This window comes from Orycteropus afer, unplaced genomic scaffold (genome assembly GCF_000298275.1).
Source record: "Orycteropus afer afer isolate SDZICR_OR568_19922 unplaced genomic scaffold, OryAfe1.0 scaffold00457, whole genome shotgun sequence".
Taxonomy (NCBI): Eukaryota; Metazoa; Chordata; class Mammalia; order Tubulidentata; family Orycteropodidae; genus Orycteropus; species Orycteropus afer.
Window position 1 is genome coordinate 665,277 of NW_006922044.1, and position 27,926 is coordinate 693,202.

The 27,926-nt window shown below is 34.8% G+C and overlaps 1 protein-coding gene across 1 annotated transcript in view; it reads right to left on the reverse strand.

Moving 5' to 3' along the window:
• LUZP2 (leucine zipper protein 2) overlaps positions 1–27,926 on the reverse strand; it is a 412,454-nt gene that overhangs the window by 375,819 nt on the left and 8,709 nt on the right. Inside the window, exons 2-4 of the mRNA XM_042782748.1 lie at positions 26,915–26,985; positions 20,145–20,226; positions 8,871–8,933 (exon numbers count right to left, since the gene is read on the reverse strand). Coding sequence (XP_042638682.1) covers positions 8,871–8,933; positions 20,145–20,219 — 138 coding nt within the window. The 5' untranslated portion in view covers positions 20,220–20,226; positions 26,915–26,985. The remainder of the gene's footprint in view (positions 1–8,870; positions 8,934–20,144; positions 20,227–26,914; positions 26,986–27,926) is intronic.

Genomic DNA, 27,926 nt, shown 5'->3' on the forward strand with positions numbered 1-27,926 from the left:
AGGTCAATAGAGTGACTCCAATGATAGCTGGAAGCATAACAGGGCTTGTGAGGATGGCTCAGGTGTGGGCAATGTTTCCATGTTGTCTGTTGTCTGTTTCGACAATGATCATTTGCTTTTGTTTTAATGGAGCTCAAAATATCACTAATTTTATCAGAGGTTGCCATAAATCTGTGATTGTACCTACATCAACACCAATAGCCAAGCTTCAATTGATGGTTGAAATAACCAGTAAACTCGTTAGAGTTATTTTTTTAACTTTCAATTAGGCTTAATGGAAAAATGCTGAAACAGGGAACAGTCACTTAAATCCACAGTATTATTTTTTGTTAAGAGCAGAGAGTAAGAGCTCTTGTGTAAGACAGTCTGGTTTCAAATTCTAGCTGCATGATTGTGTGACATTTACTATTCACTCCCTCAATTGCTTCATTTATAGACTGAGGATGATAATTTCTGGCAAAGTCTAGTTTACATGTTTGCTTCACTTGAGTTTATTAAAAAATAAATAAATAAAAATAAAAGAACTGTAAGAATCAATGATGTTCCAGGAACCACAATAAGACAGAGTCAATTCTGGGCAGCAGAGGCTGTTACATTTAAAACAAATGAACAAACAAGGAAAAAATCCTGTTGTTTGAGTGGGATAACAAATTAACTCGACTGCAACTATCAACAACAATGTTTATAAAACTCTCAGAGTGATGATTCAGACCATGGCTGGTAGTAAGCATGTGTGTGTGTGCATGTGTGATTTTTTAGGTGATGGTCAGTCAATTTCAACTCATAGTGACCCCATACAACAGAATATAACATCCCCTAGGAGGGTATTCTGGGCTGCAATCTTTATAGAAAGAGATCGCCAGGTCTTTTCTCTTGCAGAGTCACTGTGTGACCTTTCCCTTCACAGCCACCCATTCTCCTTTGTACATAGTAAGTACTATTAAAGTGTTTGTTGTCAGTGTTGTTACTGCTGTTATTATTGTTAGGTACCCCAGTGCTAGCAAATTTCCTGCTCAATATTTTTGTTTGTGTGTGAAGTAAATCAATTTTAGTCCTGTGATTAAAGTATACTATCATCTTTTCAAGTGATTATGCATCTTAGGAACTGTTTTCTATAAAGCACTGAGATTTGCAACAGGACTTGGAACATCTTATTTACCCTATTTTCTCCCTGTTTGGCACAATGTTCAGCATCCAGGAGGAGTATGATAAGTATTGGTTGAAAATAAAAAAAAAAAATGAGTGTTTAATCACAATCTATAAATTCTATCACTTGGACCAATATAATGCTTGTCAGAGTTTCAGTCCAGTTTCAGAATTACTGTCAGCAAAATAAAATCTGTCATTATGCAGCATGCTTAAGTAATTCCACCTACTCTTCTCCTTACTTATCAACTATCTATCAGATACCTCACATTTACAACAGTATTTTTAAAAAATCTACTATCTGATTATTTTGCACATTAACAACAAATATCTGGTACTATTAGGTGCCAAGGTTTGAGACAAGAGTAATGCTGGCTATAATGGTTGAAGTTGGGTGGCAACTTGACTGGGCCATGATTCTCAGTGTTTTTGCAGTTATATAATGATGCAATTTGGCAATTACATAATAATATATTTTGGCAGGTATGTAATTATGTGGTCATCATCCATTTTCACATAATACCAATTTTCACATAACAACGTGGTCTTTGTAACTTGACCATGTCATTAAGTGAGGAATAGGTGTACTGCTAATAAGAATCTGGCTACTTGATCCATCTCATTCCTAGCTGTATTAGTTTCCTATGGTTAATGTAACAAAGGGAGCTCTGGTGGCATAGTGCCTAAGGCACTTGACTGTTAACCAGAAAGAAGGTTGGTGGTTCAAACTCACCAGCCACTCCTCAGAAGGAAGGTTGAGCAATCTACTTCCATAGTGATACTGACTGCCTCAGAAACCCAAGGAGGGGTTGTTAAGAGTTGAAGATGACTTGATGGCACATACTAAAAACAACAATGTAACAAATTCCCTGGTCTTTTTTTTTATAGAAAATATGAATGTAGAAAGTATTTGTAAAAAGTAGAAGAGTGAAAATCCTTAATATATTTGGACTGAGGAAGTGCATAGAGATGAGGGAATATTGCTAACAAAGATATGACAATGCAAATACATTGTGCATGACTTGGTACCTGAACTGATAAAATATTACTTACAGATTCTGATCTTGGAGTTAGTAAAGAAACAAGTGACAATGGCAGGACATTTGATGATTATGTCTATTTTATTTTACTTGTTATTACTTATTTAGTGTGTCCTCCAAAAATATATGTTGGACTTTGAATCCCTGAACTGTTAATGTGACTTTGTTTGGGAAAACACAGCCTTTCTTAGAAGATATTATCAATTAGTTAATGCAGCAGTATTGGAATACGGTGAGTCCCAAAAACAGAGAAAAGCAATGGAGAAAGAGTTAAACACAAGGGAAGGATATCAAGTGAAGGCATATCTATGAGAAACAAAAGAACACCACAGATTACTAGCAGCCACTGGAGCTAGGAAGCCATGGACATTTTATCTCCCAGAACCTACAGAAGGAATTAACATGCTAATATGCTGATTTGAGCTTTTAGCCTCCAGAACTATGAGAAAATAAATTTATGTTTGTTAAAGCCACTTACCTTGCAATGTTTTGTTATGGTAGCCCTAGAAAACTAAGGTAGAGTTTGATACCAGAAAATGAGATGTTACTTTAACAAATACCTAAATATGTAGAAGAAGCTCTGATGGTATAGTGCCTAAGGTACCTGACTGCTAAACAGAAGGTTGGTGGTTCAAACCTACCACCAGCCACTCCTCGGAAGGAATGCTGGGCAATCTACTTCAGTAGTGATATTGCCTTGGAAACCCAAGGAGGGGTTGCTATGAGTTGGATCTACCTCGACTGCAGTGAGTTTGGTTTTGGTTTAAATATGTGGAAGAGGCTTTGGAATTAATTGAGTAATGGATAGAGGATGAAAAATTTTTGAGAAGTTTGATAATAAAGCCTAGATTATTTTTAAGATATTGTTGAAGAAATGGTTGACTTAATAGATAATTTTGGTGATGACTCAAAGAAATGAGGAGAGCTATTGAGAAAGATTCTATCATCATTTATAGAAGATTGCTAGAAATATATGCTGAGCAAATAATTTGGGAAGCTGGACTATATGAAAAAGAACATAGCATCAGGTTTGGAGAAGATTTATTAACAACCTGTGATATGCAGATGACTCAGCTTTATTTGTTGAATAGGAATAGGACTTGAAACATTTACTGATGAAGATCAAAGACTACAGCCTTCGGTATAGATTACATTTCAACATAAAGAAAACAAAAATCCTCACAACTGGACCAATAAGCAATGTCATGGAGAAAATATTGAAGTGGTCAAGGATTTAATTTTCCTTGGATCCACAATCAATGCCTAGCAGTGAAGAAATCACACAAGGTATTGCATCAGGCAAATTTGCTGAAATAGACCTCTTCAAAATATTCAAAGCAAAGATGTCACTTTGAATATTAAGGGGAGCCTGACCCAAGCTATGGTATTTTCAGTCACCTCATATGCATGCAAAAGTTGGACAATGAATAAGGAAGACTGAAGAAGAATTGATGTCTTTGAATTGCGGCATTGGCAAAGAATACTGACTATGTCATGGACTGCCAGATGAATGACCAAACCTGTTTTGGAAGAAGTACAGCCAGAATGCTCCTTAGAAGGAAAGATGGTAAGACTTTGTCTCACATACTTTGGACATGTTATCAGGAGACACCAGTCCCTGGAGAAGGATATAATGCTTGGTAAAGTAGAAGGCCAGTGGAAAAGAGTAAGATTCTCAATGAGATCAATTGACACAGTGGCTGCAATGATTGGCTCAAGTATAGCAACAATTATGAAGATGATGCAGCATTAAGCAGTTTTCATTCTGTTGTGCATAGGATCGTTATGAGTCACAACAGAAATGTGAATGTTAGATGTGCTTCTGTGAGTCCTTTAAGTTAAATTATGAACGTGTTGATGTTGTTGCATAATATGGAAAGGCAATCTTGTAAATTGGCAAAGAACATTACCAAACTTTATTCAGATGCCTTGTGGAAAGTAGAACATTCAAGTGGTAAATTCAGACTTTTTTTTTTTTTTTTTTAAACTTCTAAGCAAAATCTTGAAGTGGTAGCCTGATTTCTTTTTGCTTCTTATAGTAAAATGTGGGAATAAATAATTAAGGAAAAAACTGTAAAAAATCTACCAGAACTTTTAAGATTTGGAGAATTCTTAGACATTGCATGTTGTAAAAATTAAGAAGGCATGCCCTGGAGAGGACACCAAGAATGTGACTAGACTAGAGATTAGACATGTGAGTTATGGATTCAATCAATATCTCAGAAGAAAATCTGCTAGAATTTGTTGAAGAAACCAGAAACAGGATGGACAGAAGGAACACTATTGGATTCCTGGAATTTTCTAGGGAGAATACAGGCTTATGGAGCTACTCAGCTCTGAACATCTATTGTCCTTCAATTTAAAAAAAAAAGAAAAGAAAAAAAAAAAAATGTTGATCCTGGGAGAGGTACAGAGGCCAAAGGACCACCAGCATGGGTCTAGGGGTCTAGGCCATTGCTTCTTAACTTTCACAGAGTGAGACCATGCTTAGGTTTATATGTGTAGGATCACCACCTAAGTTTCAGGTATTGAGGACACTATTAGGGTAAGTCAGGATGGGACTACCACCAGAATCTAGAGGCTGAGGCCACTGCCAAGAATCTGGATGGCAGGGCTATGAGCTGAGATCTGAAGAGTGGCTCCACCACCAGCTTTGGCCAAAATATCACAATATTTTTTTAAAGCATTCAGATATAATGAAATTTATCCTACTGCTTTTGTACTTGCTTAGTACCTGCAACCCCTCTTCTCCAATTTCTCTTTGGAACACCATTGTACTTTGGAACCAGAAAACCTGTATTTTAGGCTTTACATATCCACAGATGGGAAGGAATTTTTCCTGAAAATGGACCATAACCTGCGTGTCACATATCTTATTTAGATGATGCAAAAGAGTAGACTTTGGACTTAACGTAGATGCTAGAATAGATTAAGACTTCTGGAGATGCTAGGATAATGTAAATACATTTTGGATGTGAATATGATGTGAATTTGAGTTGGGAAGCAGAGAACAGAGTATTATGCATTGAACTATGTCTCCCAAAAATATATGTTGAAATCCTAACCCCTGTACAAATGATTATGAGTCATGTCTTATCTTAAAATTTTAATTTAACTGAAATATGGTGTTTACTTTGTTTGTTTAAACTACTCTTAATCAACTAGCAAGCATTATGTACATAGCACTCCTTAATGATGAAATAATTTTATTTCAGAACCCATTCAAAATAATAATAACAGTAAAAATAACTTTCACTTGTTGAAAGCATATTTATCCAATATGTTGCATCTATTTTTTATTTATAAAACTAAGAGAACTTTGTAGCATATAAAAATTACAAAATATATAAAATAATATTTTCCAAAAAATAAGTGTAAAGAATCAGCTTTTCTGTTTACTGATTCGTGCTGGAAAACACTAGCTATTCCTCAGTGAATCATACAACAGAAATGGTGATGCAAGTGCAGCCAGGGAACAATAATTACAGTCATCACTGGGAGTCATTTCAAAGATTACATATAATATAGGAAGCCATTCAGAATTTTGCTGTAGAAAATTAGTACTCAGTGAAGTTCATTGACAGGAATGTAAATAAATAAATAAGGTAGACAGTAAACTCACCTAAGACAGACAACAGAGCTACATTATCTCTGAAATGCTGAACAAAAAATTATTTGTCCTTGAAAAGTAGGGTTCTGTTAAGTAGTTACACCTGATAGAGGAACTTCAAAGATTTCTTTTTTCCAGATATTATATTTTGGCTATATCAAACAGATAGCTACTCCAAGACTTTCTTATAATGTACTTAGAACAGTGGTTTGAAAAATGCAAAAATATTCTTTGTAAGTAAGCTGGCCTGGAATTGGATTCGGCTAAAACATGTCATGTTCTTCATGCTGGTAAAGCAAATAACAATCTCTTCACTCCCAAGGAAAATGCTGAGGTGTTATCCTCTTCTATATTTTCCTTCCTGGTTGTGTGTACATTCTAATCATTTCATGCCTTTCAAAGACCATCTCTTCCATAAAGCCTCAGTGGCCACCTCATAGGGATAGGTTACTGCCTTCATCTGCCTTCTTACATTATATTGAACCATACTTATCCAAAGTTGTTTTGTACTGTTGCTATTTTGAGCAATTTTGGCAATTTTTATAATTATTATTATATATGATAAAGTATAGTATGTTGTTTATTACATAGTATTGTTTATTATATAATTATTATTTTTATTATCTCTTACATTCCTCATGGTCAGAATTGTGTTGCATAGTTAAAATTTATCAATATCTGTATTCTTCCAGAATATAGCGTATTGTTGGAACAGTATTTGGAATTAAGTATATTTTTCTTCTATGAATTAATATATAAATACATTTTACCTGTTTAAGCTTTCAAACTAAGCAGTGTTAGATTTCTTCTATAGACATATTGATAACTACTAATATATTCCTTCCTTTTCTATTAAAAAATAGGCAAGACTTATACCTAATAAACTGCCTCCTTCCCTGCTTAAAACACACACACACCACATGCACACGCACACACAATGACTAAGCTATTTGCCTATAATGCATGAAATGCCAGATATAGGTCAGAGTAAACTTTAGCTACTGGCACACAATTAGTCAGAATAACCAGTTAACCAAAATGTTTTTGGAATCAGAATTTAAGAGAGACAAATCAAGAGAAATAAAATGAAACACTATATAACATAATTTAGAAACATCTCAGTGACATCCTGAACTAAGTAATTTTTGACTCAAACTCCTACAACTATTCATCTTCAGGCAGGCAAAAGAATAAATTTGCAGAATGATGACTCTGAAGCACTCTCTCACATTATGAAATATCTTGTTATCTTTTTACAGTGTGTTTATTGAAGTAAGAAGATGGTATAATTTATTTTATTGACATTTGTGAACATTAGAGTTGGATTAAATGGGTTTTCTTCTTAAAATTCACTAGAATTTTCTTTAAACCAGTGATTATTAACCTCTTTTTAATGATTATATGTTGTTTCATATAATCTTGGAGAATTTGGATACTTTCCCTTGAAAAGTACACATATTGACATATGTGTCATATGGGCACATCTTTCTTCTCTTTTCTTTTCTTTTCTTTTTTTTTTTCCCTATCATTTCAGCATGGTCAGAGAATCCTTGATAACACTACTTGTATTTTTCAGGGTGTCTAAGAATTCCAATTCTAGAAAGTAGCAAATAATGCAAATCAGCTTCATTTTTAAAATTTAGAGGTAGACTCTAATGTTTCCTTCAAGTTAAGCACAAAATGGAAGCAAACATATTTCCACCATTTTGTGCTAAGAACAGATTTAAAAGTTGTCTTAATTTATTCTCTTTGTACACCAAGGTCTGGGCTTATGCTATTTCTGTGAGGAATGTGAATTATAAGATCACAGGGAAGGTAAATTTCTCACTTCGAGGAATGTCTGCATTTAGTTGAGGAAATAATTTTAAAAAGCAAAGTTAAATTCATAATATAATGAGACACAAGATGACATGTACTTACATAAGATGCTGATATAAGAAATGCTCCTTAGAAAACATTTTAATGTCATAATAAGTCCCATAGCTGAATTTTGATAATAAAAGTTCTGTAAAGTTTATTATTTAACCTTGAAATCAAAGTGGAAACCATTTGGAATAAAGTACCTCATTTATTGCCTAAATGTCTTAAGAAAAAGACAAAAGAATGGATATCAGCAAAGGCTAAAGAGATTGATTTGAGATCCAAAATAAATCATAAAGCCATAATTAGTGGGACTGAGTAAGGAAGATGCATCATTCTTCACTCACTGCTGTCGAGTTAGATCTGACTCATAGCAACTCCTCCTTGGGCATCATTACTTGTTGTTGTTGTTGTTGTTGTTTGCCGTCGAGTCGGCTCCGACTCATAGCGACCCCTCCTTGGGTTTCCAAGGCAGTATCACTACGGAAGTAGGATTGCCCAACCTTCCTTCCGAGGAGTGGCTGGTGGGTTTGAACCACCAGCCTTCTGGTTAGCAGTCAAGTGCCTTAGCCACTATGCTACCAGAGCTCCTAATTTATTGCCAATTGAAATATAATAACCAGTTGAATTTAGGAAACACTGAAAACAAAATGTGAAACCAGAAAAGCGATGGCTAAATTATAGAAAATAAAGTAGTTATATAACAAGATAGACAAGAAAACAAAACAGAAAAAGCCATAGAATATTTTATAGAGTCCTCTCATTTGAAAGGCTACAAAGAAAGTTGTTATAGCTTTCTTATGTGTTCAAGTCTATATTATGCTGAGATTATCCTTGATAAATTCTCCTTGATAAATTCTATATTTGCTAAATGCCAGCAGGCAGTCAATTTCTCCCTAGTTTTCTTCTTCAATGACTGCAAAGCTATTTGATGAACAAGTAAACACTTTAATAAATAAAAATCTATTTTAATATTAGTTCAAACAGAATAAAAATGAAAATGCATTAGAGAGGCTTGGACTAATAACTACTCATATATATAAATGCAGGAATTATTTACTTGTTGAAATTCTTAATCTTATAGTTCCTTTCCACTAGTATATATATAAGTGAAAGTCAAGTTTCCATGTGATCAATATTCCAGACTTATGACAGATTTATGTGTCTGCATGTGTTTTTATTTATAAAAAAATTGCCTGAAATATATATCTTACCTCATTCTGGAGATCTCTGATCATTTTGCTCTTTCTTTCCATTTCTGTCTTTAAAAAATTAATCTGAAAATGAATAGAAGATTATGTAGGTACATTTCAAATTAATTTCCATGACTTTCATAAATTTATTTTCCATGATTTTGTGGGGTATTAGAAAACAACTACCTATTTATCTCTAAATATTGAAAAAGAACAAAAACTAAAATTTCATTAACCAAACCATTCATGACTCAATTCATTCATCTATTTACTGATAATATAAAAATATCCCTTTCTCATGTAATAAAATATTCTTCCCCCCTTTACTGAAAAGCTTTACATATTGTCACTCTGATTCTCTTACCTGGTTCCATAATTTAAAAATGTGTTTCTTTTAATACCTCGATTCTAAGAGCTTTGGAATCACCTTCTCTGAAATACCAGGGAATTTTGACCTATGTCTAGCTTTGAAAACACATGCATAGTGATTTTCTTTACCACAAAAGTAGAGAAATGTATAAACACTGTACCAGGAACTGTGGTGTCTCCTGCATACGATATTGTTAGGATCTATAGAGTTATATCAGTTATTCCAGCAATATTTTCATAAAGATAAACAAGAAACATTTACCAGTCCTGAGTATTTAGACAAAAAGTCAGTATAGCATAGTAGTTAAGATTTAGGACTTTGCAGTCACAGAGTACTTACTATGATAAAAACTAACTGTATGAAAATGGATAAAGCATTTAATTTTTTCAATTTTTGGGTTTGAAGATATTAGTGATATGTATACAGTGCTAATACCAAAGATTTATCACCATTGGTAGTGGAAATTTTTTTAATGAATTAACATTCATCTCCTTCTGAGTACACCCACTCCTTACTTATGTTCCAGAGAACAGGTCTTGTGCAAAAATCAGCATTAAGCAAAAATGGAAGATAACTAAATCATTACACAGCTGCCAAATTACATCATTACATAACTTCCAAATTACATTATGACATAACTGCCAAACCACTGAAAATCATGGCCTAGGCAAGTTGACACATAACCTTAACCATCAAAGGCAGGGGTACTCTTGCCTAGCACTTCAGCCTTTCCTACTGCCAGATATACTTCATTAATATGCAAAATAGTTGGAGACTATATTTTTTTACTATTGTCATAATTGTGAAATGCCAGATTGCAAGGCATTTGATATACTTATTATTTTTCCTCTACTTATCTGTGTTCACTTCATTTTAAACAATTGTTGATCGTGTTCTACAGTGATTCAGCAACATTGGGAGAAAAAAGATGACAATTGGCATACATATGACTGAACACTTCCTGGAGTTCTAAATCTATACAAAATTCATGAGAGGTACAGTATCTCAGGCAAAGAGTAATTGCAAGACATCTTTTGCAGAAATATTTCTACAAAAATCAGTATTCAAAAAAATATTGTAAAGAGTCTAACTATACATGAGTGGAGGATTAGGATACATCCCCATAATGGAATATTACAAAACTATTAGAATATATATCGGAAGGAAGATGGGGCAATCTACTTCCATAGTGATACTGCCTCATATACCCAAGGAGGGGTTGCTATAAGTCGGGTCTGTCTCGACAGCACACAACAACAAAAATATTAGAAAAATAAGATTGACTGATGAATACTCACGTGAAAAAATATAAAATATATTTTTATTGAGAAAAGAGTAGAGAACAATGTAACAGTTATAAAAGCCATTATCATAGCTTTTAGGAAAGAGCATTCACATATCAACACACACACACTCCACACCTACACACTCATGTGCAATTTCTTACTTCAGTGCTTTAGAACTACTGGTATGTCGTGTATGTGCATACTATTGCCAGACCAGGCTATACTTCCTACTAATTAAAGGAGAATCTCTGGGGTGGTATGTAGACATCAGGAATTTATTTTTTAGCTCCTCAAGTGATTCTAGTATGAGGCCAAGTTTACAAACAGGTATATTAGACAAATGCTTTCTCAAATTTTAAAAAGCATTTGAATCACCTCTGAATACAGTGTGTGAATAATGTAGATTCTAATTCAATAGATCTGGGATGTGAGGGTTCTTACATGTTCCAGGTGATGTATGTGGGACAGTTGGAAATTTGACAAATTGAGTAGAAAGGGCTTAGCCCAGCACTATCCAAAATAAATTTAATGTGAGCCATATATGCAGTTATAAATTTTCCAGTAGCCAAATTGAAAAACAAAAACTAACAGAAGCAAACAAAATACAAGCAGACAAAAAGCATAGATGTAATCAAATTTCAGAACAATTTTATTTTCAGGAGCTCTGGTAATATAGTACTTAAGGCACTTGACTGCTAATCAGAAGGCTGGCGGTTCAAACCCACCAGCCACTCCTTGGAAGAAGGTTGAGCAATTTACTTCCGTTGTGCCTCAGAAACCCAAGGAGGGGTCACTATGATTCAGGTCTGACTAGACAGCACATAACAACAACAACAGCAACATTTAAGTTAACATATTAAAAATATCATTTAATCATTGATATAATTTATATTCCAAATAGAGAGTGTATTAAAGCCCCACCCACTTATTTTTCCTCCCCTCTCCCCAGAAGTTAACATTATCCTGAAGTTAATACTTTTTGTCCTGCATGTGTTTTTGTACATTATGTCTATTGTCTGTGTTCATATTAACATTGTTTTAGGCTAAAAGTTGTATAAATTGTGTGCTGTAAAAAATCTTTTGTCACTTAAAAAAAAAGAAAAACCTCAACTTTATGCTTATGGAAAGTATTAATTTTTAATATAAAAACATTTACTTTATGTAACTGGTTAATTTGGTTATAGTAGTGATCCCACCTGGGTTACAAATCATGGAAAAACTAAGCCTACTGTAACAAGTTGACCTTTAAATACAGTGGATGAATGTTTATTTCCTCTTATATGATAATACAGATTTATGTGGCACAGGCTTGAGGTTCAGAAGTGAGTGACTCAGACCAGCTTCCAGATGTGAGTGGCCCTCACCTGGGGTATATCTCCACCATCTGAAAGCATTCTATTCATTCCTTAGCATTATTTCCATCCACTGGATATGGAGAGGATGAACAGGGTGTGATAGATTGAATTGTGTCTACAAAAAAATATGTATTTTAAAGTCTTACCCCTGTATCTTTGGATTTTCTCATTTCAGAGTAAGTTTTTCTTTGTTACTGTAATGAGACCATATCAATGTAGGGTGTATCTTAAACCAATCATTTTTGAGATATAAAAGACTACATCACACACAGAAGCAAGCACAGATGAGGGGAATATATATGTTATTTAGAGATCTCCAAGGAATGACAAGAAGAACACTAGAGAAGCTGTGACCAGAATTTTCCCCTTTGAGCCCACAGAAAGACAGCCCATCCCTAAAGTGAGCACCCTGAATTTGGACTTATATGGCCGACTCGACGGCAAACAACAACAACAACAACAACAACAAGGCAGTGAGAAAATAAATTTTTGTTTGTTAAAACCACCCACTTGTGGTATTTCTGTTACAGCAGCATTAAGAAACTGAGGCACAGAATAAAGAATAAAATACAACCTATGAATTCTGATGCTATAATGTAATCTGGACTCATGAATTCTGATGCTATAATGTAATCTAGACTCATAAATTCTGATGTTATAATGTAATCTGGGTTTGTTGGATTTTCTATGGGAGATTTGGGCTAAGACACCCAGAAAAACTTGGCTAGCTAGTACTAATGGCTGCTAAAGGGTGACATAGGGAAATGTTAAGGGTCTGGAAAGTCAAGTGCTGTGCAAATAATTAATAGGAAGAGAAACTCAGTTATGAGAGGGACAGAAAGAAGCAGGCATGTGGAAAGTTAGCTGAGTCATTTAATTAGTGGACCACAAGAATTTATGTTGTTGTTATTGTTGTTATGTGCCCTTGAGTCAGATCCGATTCATAGCGACCCCTCCTTCGGTTTCTGAGGCAGTATCACTATGGAAGCAGATTGCCCCATCTTCCTTCCGAGGAGTTCCTGGTGGGTTTGAACTGCCAGGCTTCTGGTTAGCAGTCCAGTGCCTTAGGCACTATCTTACCAGAAGTTATAGGGACCATACATCCCTGTTTTTGAGGTCTTCAGGAGCTGTTATAATTTCAAAACCACCTAAAAGCCCCATCACACTTGACATTTAGGTTTGGTTTTCCATAAATTTCCATTAGAAGTCTTATAACACTTGTTAGCATTCCCATCTTTCTGGCTTGTATTGGTAACGCAAACCCTAAGCAAATAATTTTTGGTAGTGAAACTACTTTGAAAACAGAAGCAGCAGCCTGAAAACTGTCATGTCCATTTCTTTAGCCATATTAATTTTCAAGACAAATTTGAACTATAAAAATAATTGCAACTCAAAAACTTTAGTCACATCCACTGTCTCCTGAGACAGATCAAGATTTTTAAGGGAAAAAAAAAAAAAAAGTATCATCAGGAAATACTTGACACTTATGTTTTGTTTTGATTTTAAAGGGAAAGCAGCTTTCCTTTTATTACTATTTCCCTTAATGGTTTTAAAGAGCCCCAACCCATATTCTTGCAGCACTGGACCATGGGTGGGATATAGGCAGATGAGGCAGAGGACTTGGCTCTGGGCATGGGTTCTCAGACTTTGCTCAGCAGGCAAGATGGGGTAGGGGGTTAAGGATGTCAGGGCCTAGGCTGTTCCTGCTGCTGAATGTGTGGAACGCAGTGGCTGGGGCTGGAGTGACCCATACCCTCCACACTCACTTCCTATCACTCTGCCCCTGCCTCCATTCTCTCAGCGACCACTGCTGCCGAGGCCTGTTCCTCCAGCCTCTGTCAGAAGCTCCAGCAGTGGCAGCAGCAGCGATGAGATCAACTGGAAGCAGGCTCCCATAACATTTTCATAAGGTGTTCCCATACATCCGAATCACATAACGTCCTATTTCACAGAACATACCGTGAATGTTAAGCAACATATACCTGTATACAGGTTTTACATTCATTTCTACCCAAGAACTTAATTACAACTAGAATTTTTACATGGTACAAGTTTGTCTTTAATTTAGTTCATGAATTAATTAATGATATCTTGCTTATTTTAATAACCTGCATGGATTTCATTATATTCCCTGAATCCTCACATTTTAATAATGTTCACTATCTGCTATCCTTAATTAAAAACTAACTGTAATTAAAAGTATAATGAAAATATATTGGGATGTCAAGACTGTAATTATTTAAATGTTAAACAAGGACAGAAATACTGTAAGAATGCAATATGCAAATATTCAGGACAATTTCCGAAGTATTAGCATTTCGAGATCATTGGCCTGGAATACAAGTTAGTTTTGACAATTTGGAAAAATAAATAGTCCTAGCAGATGACTATGAAATATTCCAAGATATAGAAAAATACCATTTATTTATTTGAATAAAGAATGGAAGAACATGACAATTATTCTTAATGAGTCAAAGCTTGAAGCCAACTTAAAAGAAGAAAGAAAGAAAAGAAAGAAACATGCTTCCTTTGGGTAGATTCTGACTCATAGAGACCCCCGTTGGGTGTCCCAAGTGATAAATCTTTACAGAAGTAGATTGCCCTATCTTCCTTCCACAGAGCGGCTGATAGGTTTGAGCAATCAGATGCCTTAGGCACTGTGCCACCATAGCTCCTTTTGAAGCTAACTAATACCTTTACACTAATTATGTCTCACTTAGGGAAAGTTAAGCCATAAACATTAACAAGAGTAGTGAAATGTAGCCATTAAGCATTAATATCTCTAGTTACTCTGACTACAGCTAAGAGCTTATTCTTCTTTGCTATCACCGTTTTTCACCAGGAGCAAAAGTTTAAAAGATTTGCCACTGCATACTTTTTTCTTAGAAATAAAAACAAATGTGTGAAACTGTATAGAGTATCTTCCAACATATCTAGAAAAAAACTAAACCAAACTCACTGCCATTGAGTTGGATCCGACTCAGAGTGACCCCTCCTTGGGTTTCCTAAACGGTATCACTAAAGAAGTAGATTGCCCAACCTTCCTTCTGAGGAGTGGCTGGTGGGTTTGAACCATCGGCCTTCTGATTAGCAGTCAAAAGCCTTAGGCACTATGCCACCAGAGCTCCTCGAAAAAGACTAAGTCACTGCTTTATCAATTAATTTTTCAAGGATGTATTTTCTTCTATATTTTGGGATATAATAAAAATCACCTTCATGTTTCAGGGCATTTTATTATGAATTTAACTAGTTACTGTGGTCAATTGTAATTTCTTTAGCATAAAACATGCAATCTTTATGTCTATGGGGAGAAAAAGGTAAAATAATTAGCTATATAGTCAAGGGCAACCCTTTATTGTTATCTGTTCTTAAAAAATATAATATAGCAGCATAATATATTTAAAACCACATCCAATATTTTTCTGTCTTTGAGAAACAACAATCACAATTATGTGAATCTATCTAGTCTTCAATTGTATTTATTATGGTCTGCCTATCTCGGAAGGAAGGTTGGGCAATCCTACTTCCGTAGTGATACTGCCTCGGAAACCCAAGGAGAGGTCGCTATGAGTCGGGGCCGACTGGACGGCAAACAACAACAACAACAGCAAATCAGAGAAAGTAATTTTAGATTGGGTTAAACAATACAAAAGTATTTAACATTATATATTTATTTTAATTGTTAGTTACCTTAGCATTTTCAAATAGAGATAAAAACAAAGCACAAAGATAAGTGTTTATCAAAATTTGGAAGAACAGTGGTGGCTCCCGATTATACAAAACCTGTCCCTCCCTACACTCCACCAGATGCTGAAAATAACACCATTAATAATTCTAATAAACATATGCCATCTCCATATTTTAAGGCTTCTGTCACCTTTTTCTGTACTCTGAGTTAGAATATACATCATTATACCAAGAAACAGAACACATTTCTGAGATAAGTATTTTTTAATTTATTTCAGCTGCAGGTTATTGGAAAATACATTGTATATTTTTCAAACTTAAGGATTTATTTGACCATTTCTAAATTACTTTTAATTTTATAGCAAAAGAATTGAAAATATTCTGTATTGTATCACTACTTTTGAACTTAAAGAACTTTGTTTGTGGATTCATATATATTTTATTTCCTTAAATGTTCAGTATGTGATCAAAACTAATATTCACATTTTGTTAGAGATTATTCTATACGTACAATAGTTCAAAACTATTCCTTGTATTTTTAACATCTTTAATGGATATGTTTATTGATTTTTCCTGAGAATCCTATCACTTATAGACTGATAGGTGTTGAAGCTGCATTCTTAGTATATATACCATTATTATGTTTATACTTCCAATTATTTGCTTTTATTTCTTTAAAAAATTGCTTGTATATGTTTTCCTTTATATCTGTGTACCTTAAATTATATTTGCCAAGCATTAATATTGCAGCCATTTTGACTTTTTCCATGTTGTTTTGCATAAATTTTCATTGGCTTATGTATTTAATTTTTTTCAATTTTTTAAATTAATACATTTGTGTATATTGTCCTATCCACTTAATTTTAGTCTTTTTACATTGTTTTCAAAACTCATTCACTAAATTTAATCCATTTCTATTTATCATGAGTTGTAATACATTGGAAATGTATTATGCCATCTTATTTGACATTTTTCTTGCCATTGAATAAATAATTTTACTTTATCTTCTCACCTTTTTATTTCTTTCCATTGGAAAAATCAAATTTTCTTCTGTGGTGTCACAGTTATATGTTCTAATTTTGTTACAATAATTACTAATTAACACAAGCCCCTTTGGTCACCCTGCCGTGTTCCTAATCAAGCTTGTTTTTATTTCTTCTTCAAGATATTTATTAATTATCACTCCAGACAACTCTTTCATATTTTGCTGTACTTTTATCTCTTCACTGAGTACTTCCTCCAAGAGAGTTTGCAAAATGGAGCTTTGTGTGACAATTCTTCTTAAGTCTCATACCCTTTAGCAGTTGAATATCAAATTGGGACTCACTTTGTGAGTAAGGAGCACTGGTGGTGCAGTGGTTAAAGCATTTGGCTGCTATTCAAACAGACAATGATTCAAATCCATGAGCCATTCAGAGGAAGAAAGATGAGGCAGTCATCTCTGTAAAGATTTAAAGCCTTGGAAAGTCTACAGGGGTCGCTATGAATTGGAATGTACTTGATGGCAGTGAGTTTGGTTTTCTGGAAGGAGCTTTGGTGGCATAGTGGTTAAAGCATATGACTTCTAACCAAAAAGTTCAGTGGTTTGAACCCACCAACTCTTCTGAGGGAGAAAGATGAGACAACCTGCTTTTATAAAGATTTACAACCTGGAAAATCCTAAGGAAAAATTCTACTGTGTCTTAAATGGTCACTAGGAGTCAGAATTGACTGGATGGCAGTGGGGTATGGGTTGACTTGTGAGTGAGTTAGGACTCACTTTAAATGTGACCATTTGAAGTTTTGGTCTCAATAGTGAGCGCTTCCTATAGTAATCACACATTTTCTACTTAGCACATCACCTGGTTATATCAAAATTTTCATTTCTAATTGAAAGATTACACATAATAAACCAAATTTTATTTTTTATGGTTTAATTTTCTAAAATATAAAATAGATAAGGCAAATCCTATTGAGGAATAAATTATGTTTCTCTTTCTCCACACACATGGGCACACATATATACACATACATACCATGTGTATGGATACCCATACGTACAGTTATATATATATTAAAATATACAAATCTATTAAAAATTATATTTAGAAACAAAATAGCAAATAAAAAAGAAGTCATTATTAAAGAAAATACAAACTGATGGATTAAAAGACCATCTCAAAAATCTAATAATGATTTATAATAAGGAAAATAAGCCATGGTTAACCTGATCACAAATGGATAAATAAAAATGTCTGATTCTCATAGAAATGGAATATGTCTAACTCTCTAGGAACATGACAGTATCAGATGATCAAAATTTGCTTTAAAGATCAGTTTTGGGCAACTGTTGTTAAGCCATAACAAGATGACTTTGAACAATGTAAGTACAGCTGAGGAAATAGAGCATTCTCATTATTAACATAGGGATATTTCATTTTGGTATTCCTTTTGTCAGATATTTATTCTTACCCATTTCTGATAATTCTTGCTATGTTAATGGTAGACCAAAAAGTTTTAAATTGTTGCAAAAATAAGTAGTAATCCTAATGCTAATCCTAATGCTACCAATGAAAACTGCTATGACATTGAGGTTGTTTACAATCCACTATGCTCCCTGCTTAACATGATGCATGTATCTTATCATATAATTATATATATATATATATATATATATATATATATATATATATATAAATGATATCCATAGTACTAGACTGCTACTTACAATGAATGACCCTCAGAAAAATAAAATAGTTTGCTTCTATTCACCCAGCTGAGAAGTGATAGAGACAAAATTGAAATGGGAAAGAGAGAAGGAAGGTGATGACATTAATTAGTTTTTGTGGGAGTCATGGAGTTGATTATCAACTCAACATTATCAATTCCATGGGACAGAGTGGAACTGTCTCATAGGACTTTCTTGGCTATTCTTTTTGGTAGTAATTATTTATTCTGTAGAGTCTTTAGGTTGATCTGAACTGCCAGTCTTTTGGTCAGCAGTGATTCATTTAACTGTTGTGCCACCAGGGCTCATTATGGTAAGGTAGGACCACCATTAGGACATTTCTGATGAAGGAAAGCATCTTTCTGTGTGTGGAAGAAATCCCTCTCTCAATGTTCCAAGTTGAGCCCTTAAGGAGGCACTTCAAGTAATTTGAGATAACGGTGTTTGAAATGAGGGTGATGTGATGAATCCTGACTCTTTCTCTTCCCAACTACACATTTCTTGTCCATGTTATTTCCCAATCTCAGATACTTTAATTTTAGCTTTTGGTATTTCAAAAGTTACAGCTTTCTTATTCTTGGACGTTAGACACAAATTTGTACAAAATATTGGAATGATCATGAGTTCATAGCTAAAAGTCATGGCTGCTCCACCAATGTCTGTGTAAATACAAGCTAGAAACTTACCTTCTCTGAGTTATTCTATTTCAGAAAAGAACAGAAAAAAAAAAAAAGTGTATGGTTTTAATATGAGAACCTAAAATATAATATGTGTGAATGGTTCTGTTATCCTCTATTGTCACACTTCATGGCGAGGCTATGGAGAAATCTAGGTTAAATATGATAGATCAAGGCAGAAGTTACATTGCAATTGGGGCTACTTAGAAGACTGGGTTGCTGATGCCGAAAACATGTCTATTCTGGCATATAGCATCTGGTTTCCAGTGAGACAGATAGTAGGCTGTATTTCAGTAAGCAGTTACTGTTGGTACAGCATAGGAAAAGGGGACCAACATGGAAGTCCTTATAGACTGACAAACCAGATAACAGGAAATCCATTCACAGGAAGCAATCATGGCCCTAGGAAGTCAGCATCATTATTAGAAAGCCTGTCCCCAGGAAGCAGGTGTCCCAGATATCAGAACCAAAACTGCATACCTTAATCAAACAAAGATGTTAAAGAAAGTCCTGAAAAAAAGAAAGACAGTATGCCAGTTCATATAATGACTAAGGTCTCATGTAATTTATCTAAAGGGGAACTCAGGCTGAGGAAATAAGATAAATAGGTACCAGGTCTGGAGAATAAGGTAGAAACCAAGTGTTCTAAACTGGTGTTGAGTGCACCATCCTTTTTGCTTATGTTCAATAACAGTCATAAGAGTTGAATTACGGGGTCAAGTGAATATTATCTGGGAGAAAGAAAATCTAGAGAGTAGTGAGTTAAGTTTTATTCTTATACCTTGAGGTATTTTAGAATCATTTCTGGAGCTGATTAAAAATGCAGACATTTTATTCCCACCTTTGAGAGATTTCTATTCAGTGAATGTGAGATGTGACTTAGATATATGCTTAATTTAATTGACCTCATGGTCATATCTGACACATCCCACAATCCTAGAACCACTGATGTGGGACTGACACCAGCACTCCTGTGTCATTCTTAACCTTGATTTCTCATTCATGAAATTAGAGTCAGGAATTAGCAGGCCACTAAGAATCAAATATACCATTAAGTTTTTCTTGGAATAAGTGCTGATCAAGAATTTTTTCTGATCATGGTGACTGAAATGTCCTGTATTGTATTTCCATATTTATAGGTGTGTTTGTTCTATAGCTATCTAGGAAAAAAAAAAGTCACAATTTCCTAGACCCCAAAGTAGTGGATACTTACAGTAGCCTGGTGTTTTTCTGCTTTCTCAGATGTCTCTTTAAGTTGATTTTGAAGGGCCTCCTGGAGAGACTTCATTTCTTCTCTAGTTTAAAAGAAAACAGAGAACAAAAGACAGACATAATTCTGTTATTTTCTCTCTACGTTAGCAAAGGGGTTTGTGTTTTTCTGCCTTCATTTGGGAAACAGATAACTAGACATGTATAGAGCCACAATTAAACATATAGGATGCATCTAGTAAATTTGGTAATAGAGGGTCTTTTCTCCCATGCAAACACCCAACACAAGCTGAGTTTAAATGAAATCACCTTGCTAGTAGGTGTGATAAGAATCTAATTGTTTCAATTCTCTGTGAGCTGCATAATATGTTAAATCAAGTCAATATAATATTTTGAATTGAAAGCTCATTTCACTGAGAGCACACCAGCTTGTGAACATGCCAGTTAGAAACAGTTACTCAATCCTTTGGACAAAATTAATTTTCCCTTTAATATCCCTGATTGATTGTTTTAAAAGTATTGGGCTTTAGACATCTCTTAGGAAGGCTGAGAGTGTTTGTAAAAGTGAGGTGAAAATGTATTTCTAACTGGAGATCTGTCTCATTTCCTGGCAAATATATCTATATCTATGTCTATATTTATATCTATATCTATATGTATCTATGTATCTGTGTATCTATCTATCTATCCACACACACACATACACACACTGTGTCCCAAGCTTATTAATAAATATGGACAATGTCTTACTTGATTAAAATAGAAACATGCATACCCTTGAAGAATTCAATACATACTAATTTATAGCAAATCATATTATCCTTCTGAGTCTCTATCAGATCATGTAAGCTATCACTCAAAAGGATCATAAATTAGATAAGAGTTTGTGTGTGTGTGAATTCTGACTAGAGGAATAGAGTCTCCCAAAACAACAGCAACTATATAGAAACCTATTCCAGATTTACCAACACCCAGGCTAGTTTAACATTTCCAATGTAGTGCCAAAAGGCTAGTTCTAGAGCCTGGATAAGTGATGTAAAGCTTCTCAGATTCAGTTTCTCCATCTATAACATGATCACAAAGATAGAACTAAGCCATGGATTTATGATGAAGTTTAAAAGGCAAATGCAGGCAAAACACTTAGCACAATGCCTTGAAAATAATAGTCAATACATTTTAGATTACTGCTACATCTACCAACAACCCTCTGGGCTCCTATGTTCATTTTTTGACCACTCTTCCCAAATAATCACAAGCTGCTCTTTCATCCAGAGGGAATTAATGATACTCCAATATTTCTTACTCTAGAAAATCTTCATAGCTATATGACTCAAATTCAGTTATGAATGAGAGTATATATATTCTTGAAATCAATATGGACTTTTTTTGGCAAAGCAAAATATCACTGGAACAAGTTACAGAATAATCACAGACCCTGGAGTTTTGGGGTGACTAATTGCTTGCTTGGTGAAAATTATCATAGCGTGTATTTCATATAGTGGATTTTATGCCTCACCTTCCATTTGTTCCCAACACTAACTCATTTATCAGACTTGTTCCACATATGGACATTTAAAATCTAGGCATCCATTATTATTTCTGATATTATGTACAAGGGAGCTCTGATGGCGTAATGCCTAAGGCATTTGACTGCTAATCAGAAGGCTGACAATTCAAACCCACCAGCCACTCCTCGGAAGGAAGATTGGGCAATCTACTTCCGTAGTGATACTCCTTTGGAAACCCAAGGTTGGGTCATTATGAGTGGGATCCGACTCCACAGCAGTGAGTTTGGTGTTTGGTTTGGTATTATGCACAAAGATCATTTGTGGCATAATATTAAAAAATAAAACATACAGTAATATCTAAATATATATTTATTGTAGGCTTAGAATGTGTCAGGCACATTTCAAAGTCTCATATCAACCTATTACATTATATAACAGATAGAAAACTGATGCTTAGAGAAGTTGTAGAGTTGTGATCAAATCCCAAAGTCTAGATTCCAGAATCTATGCTTATAAACTATAGAGAGCCATTACACTACCTTTATTAGAAAAAGAGAGGAAGGAATGGAGGGAGAGAATGGGGGAGGGAAGGAAGAAATAAGATAGGTACTGAATGAAAACACAATAGAGCTGTCATATTTCCATGTGAAAAAAAGTTCTTACAAAGGACTGGAGAAAGTAGAGCATTCTCTGCTTTCTCATGTCAAGAAAAACTCAATGGGAGAAATGAAGTGGGCCTTTGCCTTTGAATTTCTCCATCTCCTTTCCTACCTTCTAGCTTCATTTCTGCACATGCTCACTGTTCTCACATTTTAGGCTGCCCCACATCCCTGTTTCACAGACTTAACTAAGTTATCTTCTTAGGGGATATGATTCTTGACTTGCTTTTGGACCACATGCCTCCACCAAGTGGGATTTGCACAGACTTTGAGGCTCTATTTGATACCAATTTGAAACTTTAATTCTAAAGGATTGATGGCTCTAGTGGCATCTGTGATGCAAAAATAAATAAATAAATAAATAAATAAACCCACTGTCATCAATTGATTCTAACTCATAGTGACCCTTTAGGACAGAATAGAATGCCCCATAGGGTTTCTAAGGCTGCAAGTCTTTATAGAAGCAGACTCCTTCATCTTCCTCCTATGGAGCAGCTGGTGGGTTTGAACCACTGACCTTTTTGGTTAGCAGCCAAATGCTTTAACCACTAAAGTTCCTTGGCATCTGTGATAGGTTTCTCAAATATTAATTAAATACAGTTTAGCATAGAATTTCAAGGTAAGAGAGATCTTAAATGACACCTATTTCACATCTTTTCTATCCAAAATTACAAAAACAAAAACACAATCACCCAAATTACTCTACAGGGTAACTTTCCTTGCAAGTGGGCACCAGCTTGTATTTTAATATAATAACAGATGGAGAACTTGCCGTTATCACAGACATTCTTTCAGTTTTCAAGGAACAATGGTGTAAAGTTCTTTAGTATACTGAGTCTCAAAGGGCTTTCCTGGGATTTCCACCCAACTGAGCAACTTAGAGAATAAAACTTTTTTTTTTTCCTTCCTTTCAAGACAGATTTTCAGACACTTCATTATACTATACTATCCCCAAGGTTATTTATTTATTTTGTTACACATTATCACTTTTCACATCACTCACTGCCATCAAGTTGGATCTGACTCATAGTGACTCCTCCTTGGGTTTCTGAGGCGGTATCTCTACTTAAGTAGATTGCCTAACCTTCCTTCTGAGGAGTGTCTGTGGGTTTGAACTGCCAGCCTTCTGGTTAGCAGCCAAATGACTTAGGCACTACACCACCAGAGCACCTACTCACATACTGTTGTTGCTGTTGTTATGTGCCGTCAAGTCAGATGTGACTCCTTGGGTTTCTGAGGCAGTATCACTATGGAAGTAGATTGCCCAACCTTCCTTCCAAGGAGTGGCTGCTGGGTTTGAACCACCAGCCTTCTCGTTAGCAGTCAGTGCCTTAGGCACTATGCTACCAGAGCTCCTCCTATTCACATAGTATGGTTTAAAAATCTCTCCACCTACTTGGAGACTTTTATGTGATTTATCTGGGCCATCAAAGTACTTCCAAAAACATGACACTCAAGAGTCAACACAGATCCCTCTGTCTGTCTGTCTTTCTTTCTCTCTCCAGAAAGGCATTCTCTGTTTTTTTCTCTATATATGGTTATATATGGCCAACCCATATCCCTCAAGCTTACCTATAGTTCTAATTTCTGTACCACAGAGAAATCAATTAATTGTCTCTTGTTTACAACCCCAAGAGGGGAATTCTAATTTTTTCAGTTTTGGGGAGCCATCTCTAAGCCATGGTTTCTAGAGACAATTCCTTCCAGTAAAGGCAAGATGGCAAGAATCCAAAGGACAAGGACATTACTGAGAGTTGGAGTATAGCCATTTGACACCTATAACACATTGCACTCTTTCAGATTCAAGTAATCCTTACAAATTTATAATCCATTAAGATTTTTCATATTTTAAGATTTTATTTTCTCTCCTTTGTTGTTTATTAATATCTGTAACTTTGGAAATGAGATACTAATTCCTATTCACAATCAAATAAACACATTTTTTATACTTATCTTTCTAAATAAACAAAAAACTTAATATAGCAAATATTACATCAACTTGAATAATTACCTATTGTTAGAATCTATCAAGTTTTTCATTATGACTTTAATTATGTAAATAATACAAGTTATGCATTTTAAACTAATTTTCTAATTTTGTATAAAGCTTTATAATCACATCATCAAAATATCTGCTCTATTTAGTCCTTTCAATGAAAGACAGTCCATCACCTAGATAGTTTGTGCACTATGATAAATGTTTAAATTACAATCTTTAATTCCTAGTAAATTTGATCACATTTGTCCTGATCTGCCTTGGTGTTTGTGTGTCATGTAGGAACAGCTACAGCTAATTTAAAGAAACATCAGCAAACTAAAAAAAAAAAAAAAAAAAAAAGCTTCTTCTTGTCCACATTATGGATAAACGGATAAGCCAACTTCCTCGTCCGTGTGTCTTCTGAGGTGAAGAAAGGCTGCATCTATTGTTGTTTCCTTTCACCCCATCATACTCACTGTGGTGATCTTCCTGCTCCCATCAATAAGCTCTCTTATTCCATGCTGGTCTGTCTCTTTGCTTTCTACTCTGTACAATGTAGGCAGAATAATTTCCTTAAAATACTTCTTCCCTTATATCATTCTCCTACCAAACAAACAAATGAAGCAACACTCACTGCCATGGAGTAGGATCTGACTCATAATGACCCCTCCTTGGGTTTCTGAGGCCGTATCACTACGGAAATAGGTTGCCCAACCTACATACTACCCTAAATGAGTCCTGTAGTGCTTATTACTCACATCCAATCTACCTCAACTTTTAAGAGTTTTTACCTCTGGGTCTACTCTAAGCATCCAGCGTAACTGTCTGATCTCCTTGACTCACTTGTCCTCTTCAATCACACAATACCCACACGTGCTGCTTGTGTAGAATGCAGAGGTCATTTCAATCTTCATATTATTATTTATCCTCCTTTCCCAACGTGGAATGTTCTACAGAGTCATCATTTTCAGTGTTGTTTTGTATCTTGTGATAAGTTATTTCTATTCATAATGCCATTTATAATTATTCACCACTAACTCAATGAACCACAAACACTTGATCAACTTGGATCATAGTCATGTTGAAGGGTAACTTATTTCAAATCTATAAAATCCTTTAAAATGATACAGTTTTGAAAACCTGTGCTCAGACCCATATTTATTTCAAATTCTTTTCAATATTTGACCTTGAAGAGAATCCATTCTAAAGAATAATAGACATTGCAAATAATAAAATAACACTCAACACAAAATATTCTGAAACCTTTCATCAAAAATTGTTAACTTAATCCAAATAAATGCAAATAAGAGGTTTCTGGCCAAGAGGTAAGGTTGGTGAAGAAGATGTAGGATGGTGAGAAGGAACTTGAAATATATTCCACTAGACATTTTGTGTATAAATTTTTAAGAGCCTTTTACTTTGTGATAAGTTTAGAATGTGGAAGAACATGGCTGCTGAGTAAGACACAGTTGTGGGTTTAAGTCTCAATCCCAAATAACATGACTCTGAGCACTTCCAACAACAACGTCTTATCTACAAAATGGAGAAAATAATATCCACTTTATAAGACAGTTGTAAGGATTAAGCAAGACAATGTACATAAAGCATCTAGCTGAGCCTCTAGTTAATGAATAATGGATGCCTGTTTGTTTCTCCCTTAAATTGTCTTGGCTTTCTTTTCTTTTTATCTTTGACAAGCAACTTCAGAATCACATGGCCTTTTATAATATATAGATAACTATTTCATAATGCATTGCCTGAAAAACAAACACTACTATTACTGTACTAATTCTGCATGCATTGTTAATAACATTACCCATTCTTTACCATCACTACAATTACCACCACAATTAAGTTTTGATTCCTTTAAAAGCAATCCACTAAATATGCTTGATAAGTAGACTTATCTAAGAACATCATACTAAAGTAAGTAGGGTTAGAGTACTATAGATCTTAAAGACTCAAATTTTGACTTGTAGACAAGCAGCATCAGCTTCAGTTGTTGTTGTTGTTGTTGTTATGTGCCGTCGAGTCGGACCCAACTCATAATGACTCCCCCTTGGGTTTCCAAGGCAGTATCACTACAGAAGTAGATTGCTTCATCTTCCTTCCGAGGAGTGGCTGGTGGCTTTGAACCGCCAGCCTTCTGGTTAGCAGTCAAGTGCCTTAGGCACTATGCTACCAGAGCTCCCATCAGCTTCAGTAAGGCTTATAAAAATGCAGAATCTCAAGTTCTGCCCCAAACAAGTAGTATCAGAATCTACACCTGAACGAAAACCTCAGATGAATCATGTGACATACAAGCATGGGAAGCACAGTTTTGATAACTAGGAGGTTAAACACATTCAGAAATTTTACTGAGATCTGTTTATTACAAATGTATGAACTGAATTTTCTTACTTCCCAGCTGTTGGGAGAGTATAGAAAGCATTACCTTATGCTTTATGTGATGCTAAAATAATCTAGACTTTTGTCCCTGTTTTAACTATTGTCCTTGAATCCTGTCTACATGACTGGAGCACATTTCACAGATTAGATGGGAAAAATGAAATCTCACATAAGTCACTACAGTGAAAAGAACTGAGGAGAAAAAAAAAAAAAAAAAAAAAAGCAGAAATCAGAGTCTTACCTTTGTTTCTGGCCTAATTCCAAAAGCTTCTGAACATCAGTTTTGGCGGATTGCTCATCATTTTTCAAAGACTGACAATAAAAGTTGGAAAAGGAGATCTTATTCAGGTGATAAATCGAAGCTACTTTACTTTTGACTCTATGGTACACAGTGTATCTGCACCTATGTCCTGAAACAAGAATGCACAAATAGGCTGTTCTAATCCTCATGGCTCTAAGGAAACACAGAAGAATTTTTGACACAAACTAGTTCACATGCTGCCAAGCAAGTCAAATAGCATGAGTTGAATATAGGCCTTTAGAGGATTCAAAGGAGCAGAAATGACTATCCAAGTATCTGATGTCCTTGGAAGTGGATATAAAATATATCTTTTGCTCTTTGGAGTTTTGTGTTTTCTGCAGGTATATTAACCAGTTCCAGCTTAGTTTCTACCAATACAAGGGAACATAAAAGTCTTCCCTACGTAAGCCAGGAAATAACACAATGCAAGATCAAAGCAGTCAAACGCATGCACCTGTTTAATATTATCTATCTATTATTTGTGAGTAATTTATTAGAATATGTAGAAAAACTATGATCATGTAAAATTTTAACTGGATAGTATAGATAAAATACAAAGGGAAAAAGTATAACACCTCTATCATTAGTGGACATTTAATCTGGAAAATTCAGCAATCACAGATCAGTAATTAAAACATAAGAACTCAGAGCTATTTCTCGTAAGAGAAACTGTCCCATTAAAACTTCCTGAAGAACTTTCTTATTTGTATTTGTTAAACTATTCAACGAAAAAGGTATTTTTTCTTGATATCAAAAATTGCAATTGAGACACAATAATACTGTTTGCTGGAGCACTGGTAGCAATGTGGTAGAAGAGCAGCTGTGGTAGGTAGGGGTTTGACAACAGCAAAAAGGACAAATACTGTGTGCTTAATATTTAACAAAATTTTTTCATGATTGGAGTCTTAAAACCTTTCAAGAGTGCAAAAAAAAAAAAAAAAAAAAAAAAAAA